Source organism: Rhea pennata, chromosome 2 (genome assembly GCF_028389875.1).
Source record: "Rhea pennata isolate bPtePen1 chromosome 2, bPtePen1.pri, whole genome shotgun sequence".
Taxonomy (NCBI): Eukaryota; Metazoa; Chordata; class Aves; order Rheiformes; family Rheidae; genus Rhea; species Rhea pennata.
In genome coordinates, this window is record NC_084664.1 from 50,105,635 (window position 1) to 50,130,953 (window position 25,319).

The window sequence follows — 25,319 nt, forward strand, 5'->3', positions numbered from 1 at the left end:
AGAATGAAAGCAAATACATTTATGAGCATAAGAAAGGAAGCAGGAAAGAAGAAACCAACACTAAACAGATAGTAAAATAAATGAGTACTAGCTGGAATACTGAAGCAAGAATCCCAGCCTGGTATATGTAAACACAAAGGACTTTCTTGTATTTTACTAAAAGATTGTTGGGTCTGTGAACAAGACTTATCAGTCTTATCTAGGCTATTTGTCCAATGATTCAAACCTTAGGAACTGGGTTTTAATGAAATGAGTTTTTAGCAGAGTACCTTCTGTTTGTCTGTAGAATGTAGAGTCACTGCCACAAATGCTTCCTTCATTTTCTAAGCTTCCTTCAAAAAAATCTCCTTCTGCTCAAAAAAGACAGTACAGCACATTAGTATAAGAAGTACCTGTTAACAGCAGAGATATTATTAGATTAGAATATTCTCTCAAGATATGATGGTAGTACACAAAAAAAGGGATAACTGGAAAATTCTTACTAGCTTTGCTATAAAACATGACTGCAGCAGCTTTTGTACAAAATATGATTGCCTTTATACAAAAGATCACGTATTCATTTTGGATGGAAAAAAATATTTGTACAGCAAAAGAGAGAGAGAGGGAAAAGCTACTAAAATATGAAATGTACATGGTGAGCATTAAATATAGGGAATTTGCTTTTAATATGACATTTGGGTTGAAATAGACTGTATATTTTAAAAGGCAATGTTTTATAAGTAAGTCAAAATCCAGACATGTATATGAGGTTTATCCAACAGTTACACAGAAGGTAGAAAGTCAGCAGTGAAATTTAGATTCATAGACCTTTCTTAGAAAAGTATCACAGATAGTGCATATGCTACTCCAACTTGTCACTGCATCATTTACAGTTACAAACTCAGTACAACTATGACTTAAGTAAAGATAATACATAACAGTAAATTTCTGTAGGATCCATCCTCTTAGTTTTAATTATATTGTCATACTTCTGCCTTCACTGAAATTAGCATTCATGCCTTTACATGTAGTTGTTTTCAACTCTTAAGGAATCTTCTCTAGAAATATTAATTTGACACAGAGAAAGCAAAAAGACTAACAAACCAGAATGTAATGCAGAGGCCACCTCTTACCGGCAAGCTTTTAGGCCAATATTCAAAAGAAACACTTAAAATTTTCATCCAGGACTACACAGTTTGTTTCCTTCCCTGAAATTAGCATTCATGCCTTTACATGTAGTTGTTTTCAACTCTTAAGGAATCTTCTCTAGAAATATTAATTTGACACAGAGAAAGCAAAAAGACTAACAAACCAGAATGTAATGCAGAGGCCACCTCTTACCGGCAAGCTTTTAGGCCAATATTCAAAAGAAACACTTAAAATTTTCATCCAGGACTACACAGTTTGTTTATCATCCTAGGTAATTTCAGAAAAAGACAAGCTAAAGACTACAGAAAAATTATACTCTCTGTACAGATTTCAAAGGAATTTTCTTAGGAGAGAATCTAGTCCAATAAAGCCAATAAAATCTCATGCTCAAAGATTAAGCTTACTGCACTTTGAGTAATCTAAGTTACCAACATGACAAAAAATACTACTACTTTTAACTTCTTTTGTTTCACCCATTACTATTCTTATGGGTGGTGCATCATAACATATAGTTAAGAAAGAATTGTGTTTCTTTATTTAAAAAACTGCCATAGATATTATATCAGTATCTGTTAACCATTTACAAACATCAGCACAGAAACAGGAAGTGGCCAGTTTGGGGATCCTTAAGCAAGGAAAACCCTAAAAGAGGACAATCTAAGTTTTGATCAATTCAGACCTACATAATGTATCCCACATTAACCAAATTTTCTTTCAAATGCCATGGAAATGCTTTGCTTGGAGGCAAATGTTTAATGCAAAATTCTTTTCTTATTCATTAACTACTCAGAACGGTGATGAATTTTGGGAGGCAATAAAAACTGCAATTGACTTTATGAATTGAAGATCGCAGTTCTGCCGTATCAGTGACATAATTAAGATTAAAAACTCTGAACTGTTAAAACAGCTCTCTAGGCACTTCACCTCTTTTTTCTCTCCACTATGGTATTTTTTAAAAAAATATAACGTAAAAATAGATCTTGTGAAATAATCTCAACATTTTCATTGTCTCTTCTTGTGGGTTAAAGTGGACAAGCTAGTAAGGCATCAAAACTTACCTATTATTTCAGGACAAGCTCCGCTTTCCTGTCTGTGCTTCCTGTACAAGTTCTTCAGGACTTTGGCACTTCCAAAACATTTAAAGCGGCTCTTCACATTATTATAGTACCAATCCAGAGACTGGGTCCTTAGAAGCCTAAAGAGGAAAATAAATGACATTTTGGAGTAATTATGCAACAAAACCAAACAGTTTACCACACTTCTATTCAAAAAGTTCTCCAAAACATTTAGGCCTCAGAGCATAAACATATTAATTTCTGAATACTTTTCTTTACAGGTTTTACCTTATATATTTCTGGTGTACTAGAACAAAATGTGAAAAGTAATTAATAAGCAAATATCTACTTTGTACTACTCAAGGTTTTGTTTCATTTTTGCTACTATCAAAATAGTTGCTCTTCCTTTCATGTTATAATGCCAACACTGTAACATTTGAAAGGTATAAACAAGCCTTTGGAACAACACATGAAAGTTTTAAAAACAAATTCAACATAGATTTATGGATAATATAGGACCATTAGCCCATTAATATATTTTGGAAAGATTTTTGTCACAAAACATTACCACTGCTCTTATTTAGGAAGACAATAGACTAGGACAAAGTCTAGACAAAGACCTGGAAGCAGAATGAATAACGGGAAGACAACTTCTTTATGCGGAAGTACTCAGACCTGCAGTTTGGTCCCTTGCTTTTAATACTGAGCATTACTTGCATCAGTAATTCATCCTACTGAATGTGTCCCCAGACCTCATATACTTCTAGCAAGCCACAAGGTACTGTGAAGGTCTATATTCTTTCCCCCTTGGTGTAGGGCATTTGCTTCACCTCTGTTACTTTAGTAACTACCAGCAGAGAATCCCTACCCGCTTCCCAGATTCCCATCCACCAGGCACTACTGGTTACCCACATATTTCCGTCAGAAGGTGCCACTTCAGAGGATCCTAGGGCTTCAACTGTAAGTTAAAGCTGACTTATCCAACAGCTTCCAGGGAGGAAAAAAAAGGTCTGAATCAGTCAATATGAATTAATTGTGGATGTTCTTTTCCCTGGTTCATCCCATTTGCTCCTCTGCGTATTGCATATTGTAATTTATTTTTTATTAATGACATATATACAGTACAATGACCAAGATGTTTTTATATGACACAAAAACATCTCATGTGAGACAGTGTTTAGTACAGGCTGCAAAGTTAATCCTCCCTCTGTAATAATTATTAAAATAGGCATCTTAAGCTCTGAATCCTTGTGGAATTTTTCACATAATTAAGCAGAGAGCTGATTCTCAACAAAGATTTTAGAAAACAAAAAGCTAAGGTTACTATCCAGTGTCAATATATTAACCTCTAAGTAAATGATGTTACTAACAGGAGAGTACCTTCAGACTCAACAAAATTCAGTTGACCCATTTTTCAAATCTGGGGCCATAGGCATAAAACCCCCCCACCCCCCTCCTGTAATCTTTAGATTTTTCTTCAGGACTCTGGACTTTTAATGTAACAATGTGAATGAAAATGCACAATTTTTAAACAAGTATCATGTGACAATAAAATCTCTTTTGAGAGACTAACAACATAGTTTTTTCAGCACTGAGGCTTTGGAGATAGTTGATAATAACCAAATACTCTGTCCCTGAGATTTCACCTAATGCTTTCAAATAGTCTCAGGATTTTTTGGGATTCAGTATGCTGCTAAAAAGTAATATCCACTTCATATAAAGCCAGAACATTATAGCCTAGTCTACTTCTCTGTTACCACTGGAAAGTGTCCAATAGCACATACCAGCACTGGGAAATTAAAAAATAAAAATAAATGATGCACATCATATTCAAGCTGTGAACTCCTAAAGTTACATTAGCACTGAAGACAAAAGAAAAAGCATGTATGGAACAAAAGGTATTTTCTTCTGTAGGCTTTATCAGCATTTAGATACAGGAGAGATGTTGCCTCTTTATTATGTTTTTGCACAGTAATATCCTAAGCCTAAGTACACACCCCAGGAGGCAGACTAGTCTCAATATCTACCATTCTACAAATACAACTAAAAAGGCAAAAATCCTTTTTTATGGAAAATGTCCTTACTGACTGTACTGCTGTACCACTGATCTACCCATCTGATGAAGTGTGAGTGACTGGTGACAAGGCACAAACAACGGAATCACCAGATGGTTGAGGTTGGAAGAGACCTCTGGAGATGATCTAGTCCAACTCCCCTGCTCAAGCAGGGTCACCTAGAGCATGTTAGACAGGGTTGCATCCAGGCGGTTTTGAATAACTCCAGAGAAGGAGACTCCACAGCCTCTCTGGGCAACCTGTTCCTGTGCTCTGTCAGCCTCACAGTAGGAAAGTGTCACAGTAGGGAAGTGTTTCCTCATGTTCTGATGGACCTTCTTGTGTTTCAGTTTGTGCCCAAACTGAAGGTATGCCTGGGTCTGTCTGTGAAGTAGATAATTTCTAAATTTCTTTAACATTGCCACCAAGAAATTTGTTATAATGTCTGCTCAGGTCCTGACCAGCTGAACAAAGGTACATGGCAAGTGCACTGATCAATCTATTAGCGAAAGTAATTTTCCCTCCAAATCTGCAGTTCTTCGGTATTTCAAGATTCTACTTACTTCGTGGGCAGGGAACTGGCTGCTAGGCATGGAAACTAGGTCAGAAAGGAACAGATAATGTATTTTCTCCTCCTGAATTTGATTCACTTTCATCCATTCAGTTTTTGCACTGCTAGAAGCATAAGATTTCAGCCAACAGCATGGAGTCATGATCATTATGATGGATAAAACTCAGTTTGCATGACTGGGTTGGAATAGGCTAGCAGGAGGTATTAGGCAGGAATGATGCAGTTCTGCACAGGGAACACGATGTTCTCGCTACACTGTCCACTAAATAGTATTGTAGCACTGTCACCATAGATGAACTTGCAGATTAGGAGCCCTTGAATACATAGTTTTGGAGCTTTCAAGATCCCTATCTTAGCATGTTTACCAAGCAGCCTTGGTTCCACTAGCCCAAAACACCAAATCTTTTCTTCTTCTTGGAAGACAACTAGGCTGAATTCTTCTTAATACCAAGGTACTAAAGGGAGAAGGTCAGCTATCACTTTGCACCAACTGTATGAGTTAAAATGCTGACCTGGCAACTAGGGAAAAACAGAAGATGGGACCATTGCAAGCTTGCTTCCCAAAAATACAGTGTTTTCCTGGGCCTCATTTACATTGCTCTTATGAGAAGAGAAAACTAATAGCACTGTTCTCTGGAGGTGAGACAGTGCCTTACAACCACCACGGTTTTAGAGACAGGCTTTGTATGATAGTATTTTCTGCATGTCAACTTTGAGATAGCACAAAGGATAGATATTTTACATCTCAAAGCAACAACAAAAGAAGAGATGCTTTCCTCTGTGTACTAGGGAATCTGATATAAACACAAGGATTAGGATTTTTTCAAAAAACTTGCTCAATTCTGCCGGATTAACAATTTGTGCATAATCTAATCATCTCATGGTTCTGTTTTGGAGCGCTACCAACAACTCCAGATCTATGCTTTTGTCCTGCATATATTTTATAGCAGATTACAATGACTCTTGTAAAGCTTTTCAGCCTCTTAATTTTCATATAAGTCCCAATGTCTCTGCTGATTCTTCCTGTGGAGAAGGAATTTGGAAAAGAGAGTAGTTCTCCACACAGATACTGAACTGAACGGTCCACTCATGAGAGGAACATGAGCATTCTCTCCTTATTTCAAATTCCTTTAATACTGACATGTATTTTAAGGCTGTATTTTGCAAAGGCAGTTCCGTAAGTCTAGAATAATGAAAGACTATGTAACTGCTACTTTTGAGTTGTTAAAATGAAATGCTTCCCTTATTACCTGTAATAGAATGTGTTCAAATTCTCTCCATAAAATGAAGGTTCACACTTAAAGGGTATTAGTTGTATGCATTTTAAAAAAGCAGGAATGGTTGAAGCTATTTCTCTTTATTTCTGTGCCATAAAGACTGCTATGTCTCTATTTCTAAATAGCCTGAAGTGCTAAGGACAGTATTTAAGTTACATAACACTGCCATAGAGTTGAGGCACATTATAGTTTGCTTTTGGCAATTTTTGCCTTGCTAGAAAGTGTGAAAATTAAGCAGACAGATTTGGTTTAAGAACACAAAAACTTAAGTAAGTATTATAAATCTCTGGTCCTTTTTTAGTACTGCGCTGTATTTGGCCCTAATCAAGTAGCACATAAGAACAATGAGTAAGTTCAATCAAAAACTACAAGCAGGAATATCCCGTGCAGTTTGCACTACACTTCTCAACTGCAGCACCCAGATTCTTAGGTTTCTTCTCAGAAACAAAACCAGTCAGATGTACTGCAGAGTGGGGGCATGAACAGAAACTCTCATTATAAGTGATGATCCCAGGAGCAACACGTGAAAGACTCCATTCACACGTAATTACAAGCATTCACTACTCAGTACACGGGAGGTTGTTTAGTCATTGATTTACCATTTTAATACTTTCTTGAAAATAAATTAGGAGGCTTTAGTTGGTCTAAAGGCAATATGAAGATTCTGCGCACGATTTTCTCTAGAAGGTAGCACAAACTTAAAGTCCATGACCTTAGTGACTACGCATAACACCAGTTAAACTACAAGGAAGCTCTTTATAACAACGAAAAGTTTCCATGAACTTTGTGAGAGATTTTCTCCCCATGTGATTCAGGTGAATACATCACTTAAAGAAACTAAACTGCAGCTAGAAAGTCAGGAAGTGCTTCAGAAATTCTAAACTCTATTTGTACTAGTCACATGTCACAGGAAAATAGAAAAAATCAGTTGGGAGTTTCCTTGCTGTTGACTTGCACTGGAACCCTCAGACTCCTTTTTTCAGCTTTCCATTCCTATTTTGCCTCGTCTACCATAACTCTGTGTCAATAGTTAGGCCTGTAAATGCTCCTAGTCCCTGAATATGCTCCCCAAATCAGAGCTACAAATTTCACCTGCACATGAACAATTGTTTGTACAGACAGATATGCCAAGTAATTCATCCTTCTGAGCTCACCTTCATACACGTTATGCAAAGCTTTAGACATGCATTTTATGTCACTCTGTTAGAGCCTCTAATGTTTGCTCAAGGTAGACAGGTTCACTGGAGTGCTAGCTCTCAGCTGATTCTCTTGAGGTCCATGCTTTTCCCCTCATCCATATCTCCTCCATCTTTCTACCTGAACCATGGAAATCATACTATAGGCTAAATGACCCTATTGGTCACCTCACTGCAACCCCACTGATTCTGTCAATGGTCCACAGGGTGTTAAGATGTCTGAAAGTTAAGGCACTTATGTACATAATGACACTGTAACAATCATAAAATAATATCTTCAAGTAACTTTTTATATTTCCTTTTGATGGGAGAAGGTGGTCATATTACACTCAAATATTAGTTTCTTTTTTAAAAACTCATTCCTCCCTCCTCTCCTAATTACTTCAGCACTACCACAGCATTTAACACAGCAGACTTACAGGTTTGTTGTCATTTTCATTATAAACTCCGATTTTCAGGAGTTTGTAGCTCAGCTGTGAAATGGTCCCATTGGTTTCTAATTTGCCAAACAAGAAATAATAAAAAGGATCTAAAAGCAGACCCCTAAAGTCACTAACAGAAAAAAATCTTCATAGAACTACCCCAAAATATTCTTGAATGGGCTTCAGCACTACTTGGCCCTAAAAAGCAGGCATATAGCAGCAATTTTTCAAACAATTGATGATCAGCTAAGAACAAACGAAATTCACAAGAAACCATATAAAATAGTTTCTGAATATAACTTTTATTTGAAAAAGAGCTTTAAAAAATGTTACCCTGCAGTTCTCCTGCTATACCTATGCACTCCAGAAGTCCTCCTGTAGATACAGCATCAGGTCATGCAAGAACTCCACTAGGCGATTGAATTGAGTAAGGAAGGGAGTTGCCTCATGTTTCTTGGACTATTTTTTTCTTTTTAACTTTTGTGGATGTGTCAACTTTTAAATATTAAATAATTAAGTAATCAAACTGAAAAATACATTAAAAGTTTTAATTTTTCCACAAAATATAGTATCAGTATTTAACTTTGTCTCCTTCAAAATGCTCTCAGGGCTCCTTGAGCTGGTGGGAGGCTTGGCCATGAATGAAGAGATGGGGAGGCTGGGGCAGGGGAAAAGCTGCCTGCCGAGCAATCCAAGAGCTGGGGACGCTGGCAGATAGGTCCCCTCCAAGCCAGACCCGCTTAGCCATGTTGCGAGGCAGAGGGATGCTGCAGTTAAATATTCTTGTCTTTAACCATGATGTCCACCTCAGGCAGCTAAAAGGAGCTCACGTGACTGATGCTGTAAGGATTGGCATCTTTGAAGTCCTGCCGCTCCAGGTGGCTGCATGTTCACCGCACCTCGGCTGAACGAGTGCAGTGTTGCCAATTGCTGGTAGATGCTCCAAATGGTGCCAGCTGTCACGGATGCCCTGACACAGGCTCCCTCCCTAGGCTGCCCTCACAGACAAAAGTTCAAGATCCTTGTTTTTCTTTCTCCAGCACTAAGTGGCCTCAGTCTCATGCCCAGAGAGATAATTATGAAGATTTAGCCTGTCACTTCTTATTTACCCATTTCCAGAGTAAAATTACTTCAAACTCAGCATCCTGAAATATTCCTTCTGGGCCAATAGAAATATTTGTTTTCTTTCCTCAGACTGGTATTTTCCAGCTGCAATATATGGCTGAAGGTAAATGCTGAAATAAAGAAATAATCACTAATTTCAGTGAAATTAAACATGCTTGCAGGTTAAAGAATGCAGTTTCCCCCCCCCCCTTTTTTTTTTTTTGCCTTAAGGATGAATCAAAACTCTAGTACACAGGCACATCATTCATACATAATCCCCCGTCAATGCTCAGTGCCCTAAAAATCTGACTTAAAAAAATGAATTGTGAAAGTTCAGCCCCTTGAAATCCTGAGAATGAACTTCTACGTATTCAGTTCTGGCCAAGCCCATGACAGGCAACAGACAGGACTTGATTGCACTGATTTTTCTGTATATAGCCACTGCTTGTGAAGGCAACTTTGTAGACGCATTCAAAACAGCTCCTATAAAAATTTGGTCCAAAAGGCCACCATGAACTCTTTACAACACTTTCTTCCCAAACTTCAAGTTCAAAACCTTTTATTTTCTTCTTAAAGAAATTCTGCAGCTTATGTATAACATGGGAAGTGCTGGTCCAGAAAATTTAGTCCTCCAGTGAGCCGTAGCCTTGCCACAGGCTAGCAAGAAAATCTTTCCTAGCCTTCACTGCTAGCACAGGGTATGAGGGTAGCTCCTGCTGGCTGACTGGGCCTCCCTAGTTGGCCCCCATGCTCTCTTGCCAGCCACACTACAGGATTTTAGACTCTGGACCTGAACTGGGTTTGCCAGCCCTGCACAAAGGCTGACAAGCAGTATTGGATAGCAATAATCTGGTGACAGATTAAGCTTTGCGTTTACACAGCAACAGCGGGCTACACTTGGATCACACTGTTACCCGGGCAAGCACGGCACCCGGACAAGAATGCTGTGCCCCTTCTGACAGGGCTCTCCAAACTGGCCAGCGAAGTCCCAGCAAAAGCAAAGGAGAGGCCGCTCGAAATCAGAGCAGAATGAAAGCTACCCAGCCCAGTGAAAACATCGTTTGTCTTCTCCGTGAGGGGAACACAACAAATATCCATGTCCCTGATGGTCAAATTACTACTTTCCTGTGCCAGTCGAAATGAATCCACTCAGTAACTGTGCTGTGGTTCAGACTATGCTGATGACTTCAGTAAGCTTGACCTGCAGTGTTATACTATATAAGGCATTTCCTAAAAATACTCCTTCTCCCAACCATTCAGTGTGAAATAATAAGCCTCAATTTATCATGTCCTAGTTTTAGCTTTTAAATTCCAACATGGAGCCATATATAAGAAATGATAAATTAAGGTTAGCATAGAAGAAAAGGCAGATTGTTTAACTTTATCAGTTGCTGGAAGAGAGCTGTATATGCAACCCTCAAATTTGCTTACTTCGTTTCTTTTAACTTTGAACCAGTGGTCAAGAAGTTAGATGTGTGAGAAAGACAAAGAAGGTTTTGTACAGAAAACCCCGATATACTTTCAAAAAAGGAATGCGTAACAAGTTCCAATTAATCCTGATTATTGAGGGGCATAGGGAAGTTTCTATCACCTGGAATGTTTAAATCAAGCCTAGATGACTTTCTAAAAAGATATGCCATGGATAACTCAGTGTAGGATGGGCTGGAGTGTAGGAATCCCCGAATCCCTTGCTGTGGTACATGCCCGGCTGCATTAACTGATCATTATCCTGCCTGGTCTCAAAATATTTTACTGTCTCACAAAAATAAGATCACAAATCACACTAGTTCAGATAAAAGATTCATCTAGCTTCTGCATCCAGTGTTGGTAGATGCTAAGGAAAAGTTGACAGGAAACATCCAAGTATGGAGTAACCCCTACTGTCTCTACATCAACATGCTCTCAGCTTCCACCAATTGCCAGCTCAGGGCTCCCCATGCTCGACGTTACAACAGATGTTTCTCAAAAGACAGTTACTGATGGACTGATCTTCTACAAATTTGTCTAACTTAAGCCTAGGCATCCTTTTGGCTTCCACAAAGCCCAGAGATGACAGATTCCTCAGTGACATATCACACAGAGACGCGCTGCCTCTCCTCACTCCAATGTCTACCATGTATTTCCCTGAGTGTCCCAAGTTTCCAGGTTATGAGCAACAGTGCATAAACATACCCATTTAGCTCTTCTGTGACATGAACGTACTTTCTCTTTTCTGCTTTTTTTTTATTTTAGTTAAAAGCAGTCCACAATGTAAGTAACCAAGAAAAAAAATAGTCTTAGATATGTAGTATGCAGAATCTACTAAAAACACTTTCTCCATATTCACAGACATTTATTTGTGCCCCAGATTTGTGACCCAGACTCCCAGTGGTAGTTTGACCATCTAATTTACTTTAAAATAAACCATGAGATTGTTGGTCTTTGAAAATATAATTCAATCACTGGAAGAGAAAGTAACCAGAATGCAAAAAATCAGGAAGAAAACATTTGCCTCTAACATACTTCTTGAAATAAGAATAGAGGAGGTATAACTACCCCTTCTATTAAGAAAACAATATATGCTTTATAACAAAAAAGAAAAAAATCTGTTGTAATATACAACCTCTATAAAAGCAAAAGCAACGTTCATCAGACATCACATCTAGACTCCAGACAAATGTGCCTGTGCACATTTGCTGACATTACATGGAATGATTTAAACATTAGTCATATGCAGTGACAAATAACTTTATTAACATGGATTGAGTTTGCTCAGTGGTATATTATGATCCTCCAAAACTCTTGAGTTCTGCAGACCTCAAGGCCATGATAAACAGAAAGTCTGGAGATGCACCTGGGATGCAGACACCTGCAAATTTAGGTATGTACCCCTGACGGATGGCTGTGTTCCCCTTTACCCAGTCAGAATACTTATGCCTGCAAACCCTTCCAGAGAAATGACAAACTTTACACACTATCTTTGGTTCAGATTTACACCCTTTTGCCATGTACACTCATGCTGCAATCTAACAATAGATTTTAAGTTACCCTCCACTATGGGCAGATGCCTCCATCACCACATTCCCCTTTCTTTTTGACAGCCATTTGCATACTTAACATTGTTTTTCTATGAAACTATTAGGTCTTCACTGAATTTTGCATTCTTCCAACCACATTTTCCCAGAATTAAAGAGGTTCCTTTGAGAGAAACTTACTGCAATAAAGTATCTCCCTTTGAAGATTTCTGCCAAGACTAAGATTTGAATGAATATTGGCTGGACACAGGTCAGGTTCAGTGGCTTTTGCATATCATCCCAAGTCAAACTAAAAAAGTTTTTGTCTGTATTTGGGCACAAAGTCATCCTCCAGTTTACAAATGAAGGTTGTGAGAGAGAAGGGTTGATGAGGACCATTTTCAGGTCTGTTCCCTACAGAAGATAAGTGTCCTGGAGCAGTCGAGGAAAATACTGAGACAACGCCGAGTATTCATCAGTGCTATGGTTTGATCCTACCGTAGGAAAACACACAGAAAGGAGTGGAACATGTCAACATTTAACTCAGCTATTTGACTCTTTATTTTCCCTGTGTGATTGTATGTTAGGAATACCTGCCTCACAAACAAAGATGTTTTTGGCATATTAACCCTACCTGCTGCCCTAGAAGTATGCTATGTAATAGGAGAACTCAAGTAAAACATGGACTTTGCAGCAGTTACAAAAATCAAATTTAAAAAGAACTGGGTTCTCAAATGTCACTGCAGTAGAGTCAGTGCTTCGCTGTAATTTACTTGACAGTAAACATCAGGGTAAAATTACAACCATGGAGAGTCAATGGCAGTTTAAGCATTGACCTAGGCAGGGCCAGGACCTCTCTTCAGGCGTTTACTCTGCACCAGCAATGAAAGATATGAAAGACCTTATCCACTACAGTAGCTCAGCAAGAATGAATAAATTTTGGCTGTGACAACACATTTATAAGGATGTCTGCCATGTCCTGCAGTGATTAATGGATATTCTTTCTCCATTTTTACTCTGAAAAGTGAGCATGACTGATGGTTATTAAGAGCTGACCTCTGAACCTCGCAGTTCAAAAGGCTGCGTTGCAGAGCAGCTTGCAAAGCGTGGCAAATGGGGCAGTGTGGGTTATTGCTGCTTTCCAGCCACTTTGGTAGACTGCGGGCTGTGAAAAAAAATGGAACTGTATAGACGTGGTTCTCACACTGTGCCACACAATGAGGAACACCCAGTTCGCTGCCAGCAACTCTACAGCTAGTCTGCTCTTCACAGCTCCCAAAGCCACAGATTCATCCTGGGCCGTCCACTGCAGCGTTTCCCTACCCTAATGTTCAAGTTTTCTTAACATTTAAGCTGAATCTTCCTTGCTTTTATTTAAACAAGACAGCTTATGATTTTTGCCCCTTCCATTTTATTTTTTAAGACTAAGCAATCCTGTGTCATCACAGATCGCATTTTCTAGCCATCTCATCATTCCCGTTGTTTTTTCCTAGGACTCTCTCCATCCCAAAGTGATCCATATTTCTATTTAAATACAGATCCCAGAACTGGTCATTTGAGGCCTTACTGGTTTTCTTTTAAGGAAGCCATATGTAACTAGTAGAATGGGATTTATGACAATACACATTCTATAGATGAGATTACACTGAAACCAAGTTATTCCACAGGGATAGGAACCAAATCAGGCTCACGCAATACTCTGCCCATCAACATCTTGCCGAGACTTGCAGCTTAGAAACTGCTAGCTTCTCAAAGAGAAGGATCCTGGCAAACTAAGTCAAGGGTATTTTCACTCCAGCTTCCCTTTTACTGACAGTTACATGGATTATGCTGTGAGAAATGAGATTTAAAATATATCTCCTCACTAGCTGACAGATATCCCAATATTTCACCATAGACCAAAACATCACTTTTGTAGAAAAAAATCCAGGTACTCAACTGTTACACCATCTTATCAATGAGCAAATAGCTCTCCAGGATAAGAAAACCACAAATTCTGTGATTCACATGAAACTTCATGGTTATATCCATACCGGCTCCATCCCACCTGCACAAAAAGCCCGGCTATGTCTGTTCTGCTCCTGCTCTCATTTCTAGATTGACGTGCAGTGAGTCCGAAGAGTAACTGTGGCCACTGTGAACCATTTAGTAGACAAAGATGGTCTGTAATCCTGACCCAAACCATGTAAATGGAGTCCAACAACTGACTGCATTCTTTTCTTAGCCCTTCTACGGGTTTCATTTGATGCCTAGAAACTGCTTCCCCACCACGCGGCCAACTCTTTGCCCTTTAAACCTTTCATTCAAATTCTTATCTTCTCACAGCTGAATGATATTACTTTTCAACCCAGATCAAAAATAAATAAGTAGAAACTGAGTATTTGAAAATAAACCAAAAAAGTCCAAATAGGAATGCTTGTGTAAAGCTAGAACATTCTGATATTGGCAAAATGGAATATTCCAGATTTTTTACTTTGAAATGCTTTTTATGAGGATATTTTAAAATACGAGGTATATTCATATTTGCCTACGATTTATAGGATTTATTTTATGACACAAAAACCATAAATATACAACAATGTCAACACTGAAACAAACTATTGCCTTTTAACCAAAAGGAAATATTTCACTGAAATTACTGAGAAATAAGGAAACTGAACCCAGTTTCTCAGTAAGTTTCATTTTATGTGAAATGTTGGGGATTTTTTTTTTTACTTTGATTTGCAGTAAAATACATTTTCAGCATCTCAATATTTTTCAAAGGGAAGAAATTCCACTTCCTGATCATCTCAGACTAGTTATTTTTTTCAGGTAAATGTAAGAATTAATCAACACTGCATCATTACTAAATTTATGACACTCACATTTATGACACATTATGTTGAAGCAAAATACAAATAAACATGAATCAAAGTAAGTTATTATGGGCATACTGAATACTGATATACTGTCTTTTATTCAGATTTGTTTTTATTGCTACTCAGTAAATCAATGGATTTTTTACTCCATATTTCTGAAATAAAAATCCACACTGGCCATACCTTAAAATAAAGACATACAGATGCTTTTCTTAAAAAAAAGGGAGAGGGGGATAAAAACCAGAAAATCAAACAACAGCTAGAGATATTCATAAAATCTCAATTCGACAGGCATTCCTTTCCTATTGCACTATTACAGCAAACACTAAGAATTTATCCTTTGTACCTGTCTAGGGAAATGAAAGAAAATTTGCAAAAAAACTACTATAAATAAGCTTCATAAGGCAGAAAGCAACATCAAAACACTCTCAGAAAAATATAGTCATTGAACTTTTTGCTTATGTTAATGAAATGAAAATATTTTCAGTCAAAATATAACTGAACATAAACAGCTATGAATAAATGCACTTTTCACTAACGTGAGAAATAATTTCTATTACCATAGCAGATACCAAATGAAGCAACAGAACATAAAGTAACTTTGTTTAGTTATTTAAATTACCTAAGTGAAGGATTTTCTTTCTGCAAACTTCATTGTTAATCCACAGATTCTTGAAAAACAGCTGAACAGAAAAAAAGTGAGGTTGATGAAGCATAAAAATTTTCACAAAAGAGATACAAACTCAGCTCCGTCAGAAAAAAAAAATACCAGAGGATAAACCATGCAAATTAATTCTGTAATCCTGATTAGAAAAATACGCAGGGCTTTTAACGTAGAGCTCAAGAACACCAAAAAGACAGCAATCCTCTGCTTTAAGGTCTGTTTCTGTTCTTGTATCATGAGAAAGCTGTGAACAAACAGCTGTGAAATGCCAGCAAAGATGAGAAAAATCATCACCGTGTAAAATCAAAGCCAAAGTAAGGCTCATTTCAAGATTATTTAAAAAAAGGATCCAAGCAAGCCAAAAACCTTATACTTCGGTGGCAAGTGAAGAGCTGCAATTTCAGTTGCATCTTTCATATTAGTTATCTTGCCCTACAAGCCTAACTTTTGCTAAACTCAGCTGTAAAGTCCTCTTCTGGCAATTAGGCACCCAGCGACTCAACCACCCCCTTTCTGAGACCACATATATTTGTAGCTTTGCTACATGAACCACAGAGCAGCTTAAGAAACCTATTGCTGAGCAGCAAACTACTGCCTCGCAGCAGCTCTTCCCTGCACAGACCAAGGGCAAATAAGGATTGAAGCAAGGCTATCTCATGGTGGGAATGGTACTGTACACTGTTGCAAGCCACGGGGCATCTTCAATGTATAGTGGGTCTCTGCTACTATTTAATGATGTCTGTTTTTACAGAAAACAAGCCCGCTATATTTTGTGCTGTTTGAGAGTGGAGTTCTCTATGATTAAGCTTTTAAACCACACAGAGCATGCTTTTTTTTTTTTTTTTTTTTTTTTTTTTTTTTTTTTAAATCATTTATTTTTTCAACCCAGCTCAACAGTCATCATTTTTAAAATGCACTTTTTTTTTCCTCTCGGTATTTTTTTCCGTGTTGCACACGCAATGTTTTTAGTTTAAAGCCTTATTGTACAAGCTGTCCAGCAGTCTGACAAAAGCTAAATTCCAGCTTATAGCTGAAAAGCGTAGGAAAAATTCCAAAGCCTTTACAAATTATACAAATGAGACTTTAATCCCAGCTGGCCTCACTAACTGGGGCTTCGCATCTGGGCACACATACAAACATATTTAGTGTATGTATTTTCAGTTAGCTGAATAATGAAAAATAAATAAAAAGATATTTCTGTAAATACTTGTTGCAATAATACTATCACAATAACAGAAAACAAACAATCCTACAAGCACAGATTAGCTGGACTGTCAGAGAAATACAACTGTTTAACCCAAAAAGCTCTGAGCAGGACTGTTTTTTTAAAATAAATCTGCTGTCCAGAGCAGGATTCACTTCTATTAATGAACAGAAAGGTCCAGACAATTCTCCTCCTGTCTCCAGGGTAAGCTTATTCTCACTGGTATGGGATGGGAGTATCCTCACAGGGCACCCAATGTGATAGGATGCAGAAATGTGTGAGAGAGATACTGGCATGTTTGCTCCAAGTTTGATCAAGACCAAGCAAGAAAAAAGGAGGGAACTAGAAGAAACAGTGTATGAATAGGGGAGATGGAAACAGTGAGAGGCTACAAAGCTGCTTGGTGATGCAACCAGAGGTGACAGCGTGCAATGAATACCACAGTCCCTTACTGCTGGCTTCAACTCCTTGCAGTAAGTGGACAGCAACCATGACAGTCCTGCTCAGCTACACTCATAATGTTCACACTAGAAGAGCCCCTACTTCACTTGGAAGAAGAACATGCCAAAGATTTTCCAGTTCCCATAAAATGGGATGAAAATGAGGTACCCAAAGTGAATGCGGCTTGACCAAGACGCTTCGTCTTGCTTTAACTGCGCAAGGTATCATTACCACAGCTTTAAAAGTTTAGTTAAGTCAAACCCAAAGAGGAAATTTTTGAAGGATAAGGAAATCATATTAGTTCTATTTAACACTGTTTACAACTGTGCTGCTGAGGCCCTAGGTGAATAAAGGGATTAAGGAAGACTCACTGAATAACTAGGACATTTTCATGTAGAACAGTCTGGTTCTGTGGTGGAGGGTCCCACTGCAGTAACAAGAATCATCATGCTCTCCTCTGCATGGAGGCCACAAGGAGAGAAGGAGACCACCAGAAGCTAGCAGTAGTTTCTCAGATATTGCTTACCCTCACCTCTCAAAGGGAACAGAACACAGATTTCTTCTCAGGTTGAACTTCTCCCATAGAAAGCAACCTGACTATATTTTGGGCAAGCAATCACAGCTACTAGTTTCCAGCTGACAAAACCGCTTGCACTGTGAACTCAGATGGAGCTCATGTAGAGGACTGCCAAATGGCTACTGAGCTGAGAGAACCAGAGATAGATGGGTGTATGCGTCTCTCCTTCTCTTTATTTAAGGTGGAAGCCCCAAAGGAACAAATTAAAATGCTCTTTCTCTTTGCACATACACAGTATTTCTGTCACAGAGCTGTAGAGTAACATATGCGCTGACCCTGCTGGAGGAAGGCTTTTGTCATTCTTTTTTCTCCATTCTTCTTTTTCCTCAGGAAACATGAAGGTGGGATAAATTTGCTTGCATTGATGAAGGTACATTTGGAGAGTACTAGGGCAGGCAATGAGGAAAAGGTGATGCATTAAGAATGTCCTCCATGTATATGTCACTCCATTAACAGACCTTCCGTTAAGAGGTCAGAATACAAGAAATCACCAGTCTTTGTCCAGCAGATCCTGGTATATGAAAAAGCCAGTTATAAAAAATGCCAAAATATCATCACAAAGCCTGTACCATTCTTTATTCTGCCCTGATACAAAGACAGTGCAGGTTTTTATAATTTCCATTACATACATACCTAGAGAAAAATAACTTATTAACTATTTCTTAAGTATAGCGTTATGGATAGTGCAAACATCCTGTTTTCATCCAAAAGGAGCAAAGCTTTGCAGTGAATTCACATGGAAAGACCTCCCAACTTTCTTCTGTCCCACTGTACAAAAGACCTCCAGTCAGGTCCCATGACAAGAGGAAGACAAGACGGTGGATGCATGCATGTGGCATCCTGGGCAGGCACATAGTGGTCACACGATGCAGAGGGACACGGCTTTTGCTGGGCAGTGTGCTTTCTTGGGCAGCTCTGGTGGATCACCAAACTGCATCTTGCCCAAGGTTCAGGAGGATTACAGCTCAGCAACCGGAAGGTACCTGGGAACTTGCAGGATTGCAGAATGGGAGCCACAACACCAGCAGCTTTCAATACACTAGACTGGATGGGTCTCAAAAAGATTCAGGATACTGTTCTTGCAGGAAACAGAATTACTTGACATTAATCAGTTAAGAAAAATAGACTATCAAGCTTTATTTTCACATACGGAAAAGACAGTCTATTTTTAAAAGGATGCCAAACAAACATGCAACTACTTGCTCGGGACAAGATGACAAAAACATGGTAATGAGGAGTCTCAGAAATACAGAACTGTGCTATAAGAGACTAGAAAGTCCTAGCTAGCTCTTCCCAGGCATGTTTTAAAAATACTGCAAACATTTTCACTAACATAACTACTATCCTGCAAGATAAGTTAAAGATTATTTTGGACTTAGAAAAATATGAAAAAAAATCATAAACAAGACACAACACAGATTAGTCTTCAAGAAGACATATTAGTCTACGTCAGACAGATGCATTAAATCCGGTAAATATGTAATGAAAAATGAAGCGACAAAAACAATTATCTTCTAGTTTTGAAGCACAAAATGTACAGTGACTACTCAATGGCATTTATCCTCACTGCATTTTCTTTTTAATTGTGATGAACTTTCATTAAAAATATATATTCTTGTTAACTTTCTTCAAAAGTTCATTTTGAAAAGGGTTAGAGAAACCCCAAGGAAGGGGGGCAATCAAACAAAAATCAGAAAAGAAAGTGATTTGAATTTTTAGATGGAAAAATAAAACCCTTCTTTTCTCCCTGCACCTAGAAGTAAGAGGTTGTAACAATATAAACCTACGGGAATATCTATTTTCTTTCACTATATTACAGGAAAACAATAAATAAAATTAAATAAATAAATAAATATTCATGGACATTCAACTCCTGGAATGAAGCATAGCCTAAGCAATTAGAATTTAGTACTGATGCTTAAAAATATTTGTATTTTATATGTCTAAAAATTAAGCTGCAATAATAGTTAAATAAGGCAACCTAGGATCATATTAAATACTCCACAAGCTGCAACTATGGGTTTATTTATAGAGTACACCTAAAAAGAAAAAAAATTATATGCAGTGAACATGCAACAGATTCTATGGAAAAAGTCTAAAAATTAACAAGCAAGAATATGTTTAATAAATAATAGAAGTATTTCTCAGATGAGGGCCAACTACCAAATCCTATGACGTAATCTATTTTCCAGATCCTAATCTTTTTACAGATTAATTTCTTTAACAGTAGGTGAAAAAGCTAATAAAAATGTTCTGAAATACATCCTATTACATGCTTCATTATTATATTTCATTACTCTTTACAGTCAGTAAGTATAACCATATGCCATAGTTACTTAAAACTTACTTACTCATTAGCAATAATTCCATTACTCTAAAGCAATCAGATCTTTGAAGGGAAGCTTACTAAAATATCAATAAGCAAATAGAGGAAACAGCCAAGTATCCTTTAAATCCATTTTGCAAGTGAAAAACTGAGGCAGCAGAAGACTTGCTTCCAGTTATGTCAGAAATCTGACATGTTGAGAAAGGAATTCATATATCCTGACTCTAAAGGATTGTTTTGGATTCAAGATGAAGGCATAACAATTTATCAAAAACCTCAGTTTTCGTATCTGCAATTTGTTCAAATTAAGTATTTTATATCATAAATTTAATGGCAATGAGAAAAGGACACCAACCCTCTCAACATCATTAGGCATGAAGAAGCGTAAGTGAGATCAAAGATTGCAGTAAGTTAGCACAACAACTCCATCCAAATCTGCTAGACGAGCAGCATATCCAAGTCTTTGAAACATCTTGTAGCCAAGGATTTTGCAGACTGTTTCATTAAGATACACAGCATGAATTATAAATGGCTGAATACCTAATAATAGATGAAAAACTTGAAAAGTGATCACCTGCATTAAGCCCATTTAGCACTATTTCTGTTACAGCAGCTACACGGCTTTGCTCAGGAACTTACTGGAGAAGACACACGTTTTACAACCAACAATCCGCAAGTACAGTACATACGATACATCTCAGCCAACTCCTGCTGCACAAATCCCTTTGTGTAAGCCTGCACTCTCCTGTGGCCTGGCCTCTGGCTGGCTTTAGCCTCAGAGGATTTGGGATGACACAGAAACCTATATGCCCACACCTACAGACTTCTTCACAGCTTCTCATGTGTCTTCATTCAAAAAAGATCACAACTGCTCTGCAGCTGTCAACAGGACCGCATATTTGAGAACCATTTTTGATGAATGTGATCAAAAATGTTCTGCATTCACATAGATGTCAAAGCAGCAGGAGTCAGGTCAGCTTAGCTGAATGTTTTTAGTTTTATTCCTTTTGGTCTATAAAAAAATTATCACTCTATGTTTTGGCATTTCCTAGGATAATTAGAAGCACCATGTGGTAAGAGACAATAGGGAAAAAAGGAATAACTTCCTCATCTGACATTATCCTTAGAGCCAGCATCTGTCTGCGAATCTACCTGTAGCATGCAAGTCCATGTAAACCCTGTCCAGTTTGCAAGTCTTGCATTGATTCCATTACAAACTAATACATCCACAAATTGCTGCCTAGTCTGTAAAAAATTATCCAGAAAGTTAACATCAGGGTTTTGATTTAACTTTCAAATAGAAAAATTCAAAACAAACTGTCATCTGTAAGTACCTGATCTATACATGAGGACACAAGGATGGCAAGACTACCAATAAAAAACAAATGATGGTACAGATGTTGTCATTCTGGGCCATACAGTACAGAAAGCAACTGGAGTATCAACCTTCATTCTAAACAACTGAATTTTTTAAGACACTCACTTCTCTATGCTACAAGGCACAGGGAGGGAGCATACTGCCACAAAGCACACTAGAGCTACAGCCTGCATTGTACACCACCACCTTAAGACTGTAATAGGCTATGTATACGGTTTTGGATCTATACATTTCTTCAAGACATCTTCGTTCCCTCTCCCAAGCCCCAAGTACTGCAATCATTATCACAACACTTCAGTTGGATTACGGCCAAATTACTCATCATTCAGGGTCTGCATTACTGTTTACTTAGCCCAATGATGAAACTTAATTGGCAGAGGAACATGCTTCTTCATGGGGAAGCTCACTGCTGTTAAGTGAATGTCCGATACCAAGGGAGCAATATGCTGCTGCCTTTGGAATGGAGTCGTTTCATTAAGGGGACAGGGAGGATGGGGAGAATATTGAAAGCTTTTTTTCAACATTTAATCTTCAAACACATCATAACCCAATTTGTACAGATGCCAGTCATTCCTTCTGGCAGAATACAAGATGTCTTCATGTATTCTACAGCCAATTTGTCAACTCTAATTAGCAATTTGGGAATAGAGAAAGAAAAAAAGAGAAACAAAAAAATTGAGTGCACAGTGCCGGTTACTATACTGGGACACATATGCATTCTTTTATTTCTATGTAGCTGATCAACAGCTGCATACAGCTGTTTCCTTCAACAACAACCTTTGGTGGGAGTGGCTCCATATTATACTTGGCTCTGGTCAGGTAAATGCATGATCCCTTTTCTATGCAAAAGTCATTTGTGATTTCCAGAGTGGATGCCAACATGCAGCCCATCACGCATTGCAGATGAAACCATGTGTCAGGGAACAATTGGTTTCTGATTTTTCTTACTTTCTCTTACAATTCATGTTTCAACTTAATAGCAGCAACTTGGACATCTCAAAATATGTCAGACTCAAAAACCACATGGAGAACACTAACATGCATAAGCCAGCTATTCAGCTTGGCTTAAAACACTAAACATACCTAAATGCACTAAGTTTCAGGATATTGAGATATGCTTCTCTGAAAGATCTTTTATTCTAGGATTTTCAAGCTTGTTTCTCACAGCAAATGAAAGAAATTGGGTAGTAATACACTAAATGACCATAAAAATGCCAAGGTATTTACACAGTCATCATATTCCCCCTCATGAACCACCATGTTTACGCACCCAGTTATTACATTCTCCTTCATGAACCACAAAAGCATTCCCACCACAAAATCCCTGAGATCTCACAGATAGTGACAAATCAAGCGCAAAAGAGAAAAGAATGTGAGGATTAAGTAAACAAAAGCCAACGTGTTAAGGAGCACATGTATTTATTTCTCTCTCTCTTACCCAGGTGTCTTTCAGGGATCCTTAGACAAACAGTCCGAGTGGTAGGTTTTCTGGAGTTTGCAGTATACTATCTACAAGACTTTTATTTTCAGCTGGACTTTTTGGTCTCTTATTCCTCCCAGGAATGAAAGTTGGCATTAATTTTTCTCAACTGCAGAAAACTGGTACTTCATCATCACCTTTCAGCAGGATAGCTGCATACAGGGGCTAGCACAGCTGCCTGCAAACAGACTCTTTTTGGCTAAATGGCAAGAAATAGCCAAAGTCATATCATGTCCTCAGCTGGCCTTTACTTCTGGGAAATAAACCTCCAGCTTGTGGCTATGATTCTCTTCTGAGTTTTTCCTCAAGCACTGCCTACTTGGGCTCAGGCATGAACTCCAACGTAGGGAGCTCACTTCAGGATCTGAAATTTCTCCACAGATGCTCTTGCCTTTATCTGAGTCTTCGGGTGGAAGATCTGGGCACAATTAAGTTCTTGATCTACCTCTATAGAGCCAACTCTGTCCAACCTCTCCTGTACATATTGCAGATAACACATATTTCATGAGATAAACTTTAAAAGAATTCTTCTAGATGTATTTTTGAATCTCTACTCCCTTTATAGGTGATGGGTGTGTGGGGGGACAATTGCAGAAGTATGAATAAAGGTACCTAATGGTATGAAAACCCCACTCAAAACAGTTTACGATCATCTTCACCATGATCAGTGCTGACATCTACATCTTACTCAAAGTCCTTCAATCCTTCCTTCTTGCTGTCTTCCTTGGCTAATGCCATACAACTCTGACACATGCAAGGGTATAAACAGAACAACTTTTCCCTTCCCCTACTACAGTCTTTCTTCTTTTCTCAAAACCAGTTTCTGGCTGGTCCTGGTTAAATACAGAGTGCTTCAGCAGCATAGGTGGTTATCAGACACTCATCCTGCTACAGCAACTTTTCATAAATTATTTCTCAACAAAGGCAAGTACATGTTAAATAGCTATCTTTAAAAGGAAAAGAAAAAGGAGGAAAGACAAAGAGCTGAAAACATGCAATGGCTTTGGTGAGAACTGCCATTAAAATGTCACAGACATCCATGAGAGTTCTCACGTAGCACTAACGAGCACATTAAAAACCACAGAGAATGCACAAGTAGTAAGAAGCTTAATTATACTTTTTATAGAAACCATGCAAGTTTTCATTCTGAAAATATTGTACATTCCCAGTGAAACATGACATTTGATTTCAAAACACTGACTTAGGACAGTCAGGCATGAATATTTGGCTGCCAAGTCATTAGTATCTCTTTTAGGAAGAAAGTGTTTCCAAGGGGTATGATATTTATACTGAAATATTCAAATATACTTGATCAGAGTAAGATTAGACACAGAGCATACACAAACCTTTAGCAATTAAAGAGGCTACACAATTAGTGTATGCAGTTTCTCTCTTTCCTTCTAGCTCTTTACTTCGTCCTCTCCTAGTAATACTATAAGGGCAATTAGCCCTAGAGGCATGCTTCAGCACTTCAGCTAGGCTCAGGTTAGGATATCTGCCAGTCACTGCAGCCTCACCTCTTGATCTTGAGTTAGATCACCATTTCTGGCATGTTCAGCCAGTAATATGCAGTGGCTGGCCAGCTGATAGCACCTAGGCAGCTATCCAACGGTCAATCATAACAGGCAAGCTGCCCATTTTGGCCAGTAAGTTTAGACTAGCCAGAGGGTACAACAGCTCTCACTGAGCCTGATAAACAAACAAGAACTGTGGTCTTGATGTGGGCAGAAGACATAGGCCATAAGGCAGCACTGGAGACACAAACACAGGAAGCAGTGATAGATGCAGCTCAGGCTAGGTTGCATTTGCTTGTCTGCACTCAACTCACTTGAACCATGCATCTCTGCTCTAAAAGATTTAAGGTGAACCAAGTTGTAGATTTTCGCTATTTGTCAGTGTCACCACAAGCTACTGTAATGCACTAGAGCTACTACCAAGTACAGGAATATTACAAGCATCCTCTCCCTTGAAGACAAAAGATAGTGAGTGTCACCAACAGTCAAGTAAGTCCTGTGAAATTTTATTTTCCTATGTAACTGTTTTAAAAGCTGTGTTACTACGTGAAAATCTTAACTTTATCTAGAAGAAAACAAAGAAAATAGGTTCACTGCACAAAAAGAAACTGAAAGTCTGACTAGAGGGGTGAAAAAGCACTCTGAAAGATCTGCAAACACATTATTTCCTACAAGTCTAAGGACTTCCTTAAAGGCCCAAGTCATAATACTTAATGCCTGGTCTTCTTGTGGAATTAGTGCTAGAATTCAGAACCTTAGATTTCATTTATGCCCGTGTTACAAAGCCAGGGTCTGTGCTAGGCAGCATGGTACAGCAGCTATACTTCTGGCACTTGAGTAACTTGTTTACCATCAGAGTGTGTGTTGCTTACTGCTAGGTTATGTGCAGTGGGCACACAGGCAAACTCTGGAAGGAAAGGCCAGAGGATTTCTATAAGTCATTATCTGGAACAGGATAAAGTCTGAGTTTCACCTGGACCTAGTTCTAGTCCTAATAGCAAGACTAACATGGTCTCAATGATGGCATGGTATTGTGGTAAAAGCCTAGCAAAAGCTTCTGGAGACAAAAAGTGTCAA

General features: G+C 38.3%; 1 protein-coding gene across 1 annotated transcript in view; it reads right to left on the bottom strand.

Annotated features, from left to right (window-relative positions):
* The window catches only part of MYRIP (myosin VIIA and Rab interacting protein), a 205,343-nt gene that overhangs the window by 49,925 nt on the left and 130,099 nt on the right, over positions 1–25,319 (bottom strand). The window contains exons 3-4 of the mRNA XM_062567884.1: positions 2,187–2,323; positions 270–350 (exon numbers count right to left, since the gene is read on the bottom strand). Of these exons, the coding sequence (XP_062423868.1) occupies positions 270–350; positions 2,187–2,323 (218 nt within the window). The remainder of the gene's footprint in view (positions 1–269; positions 351–2,186; positions 2,324–25,319) is intronic.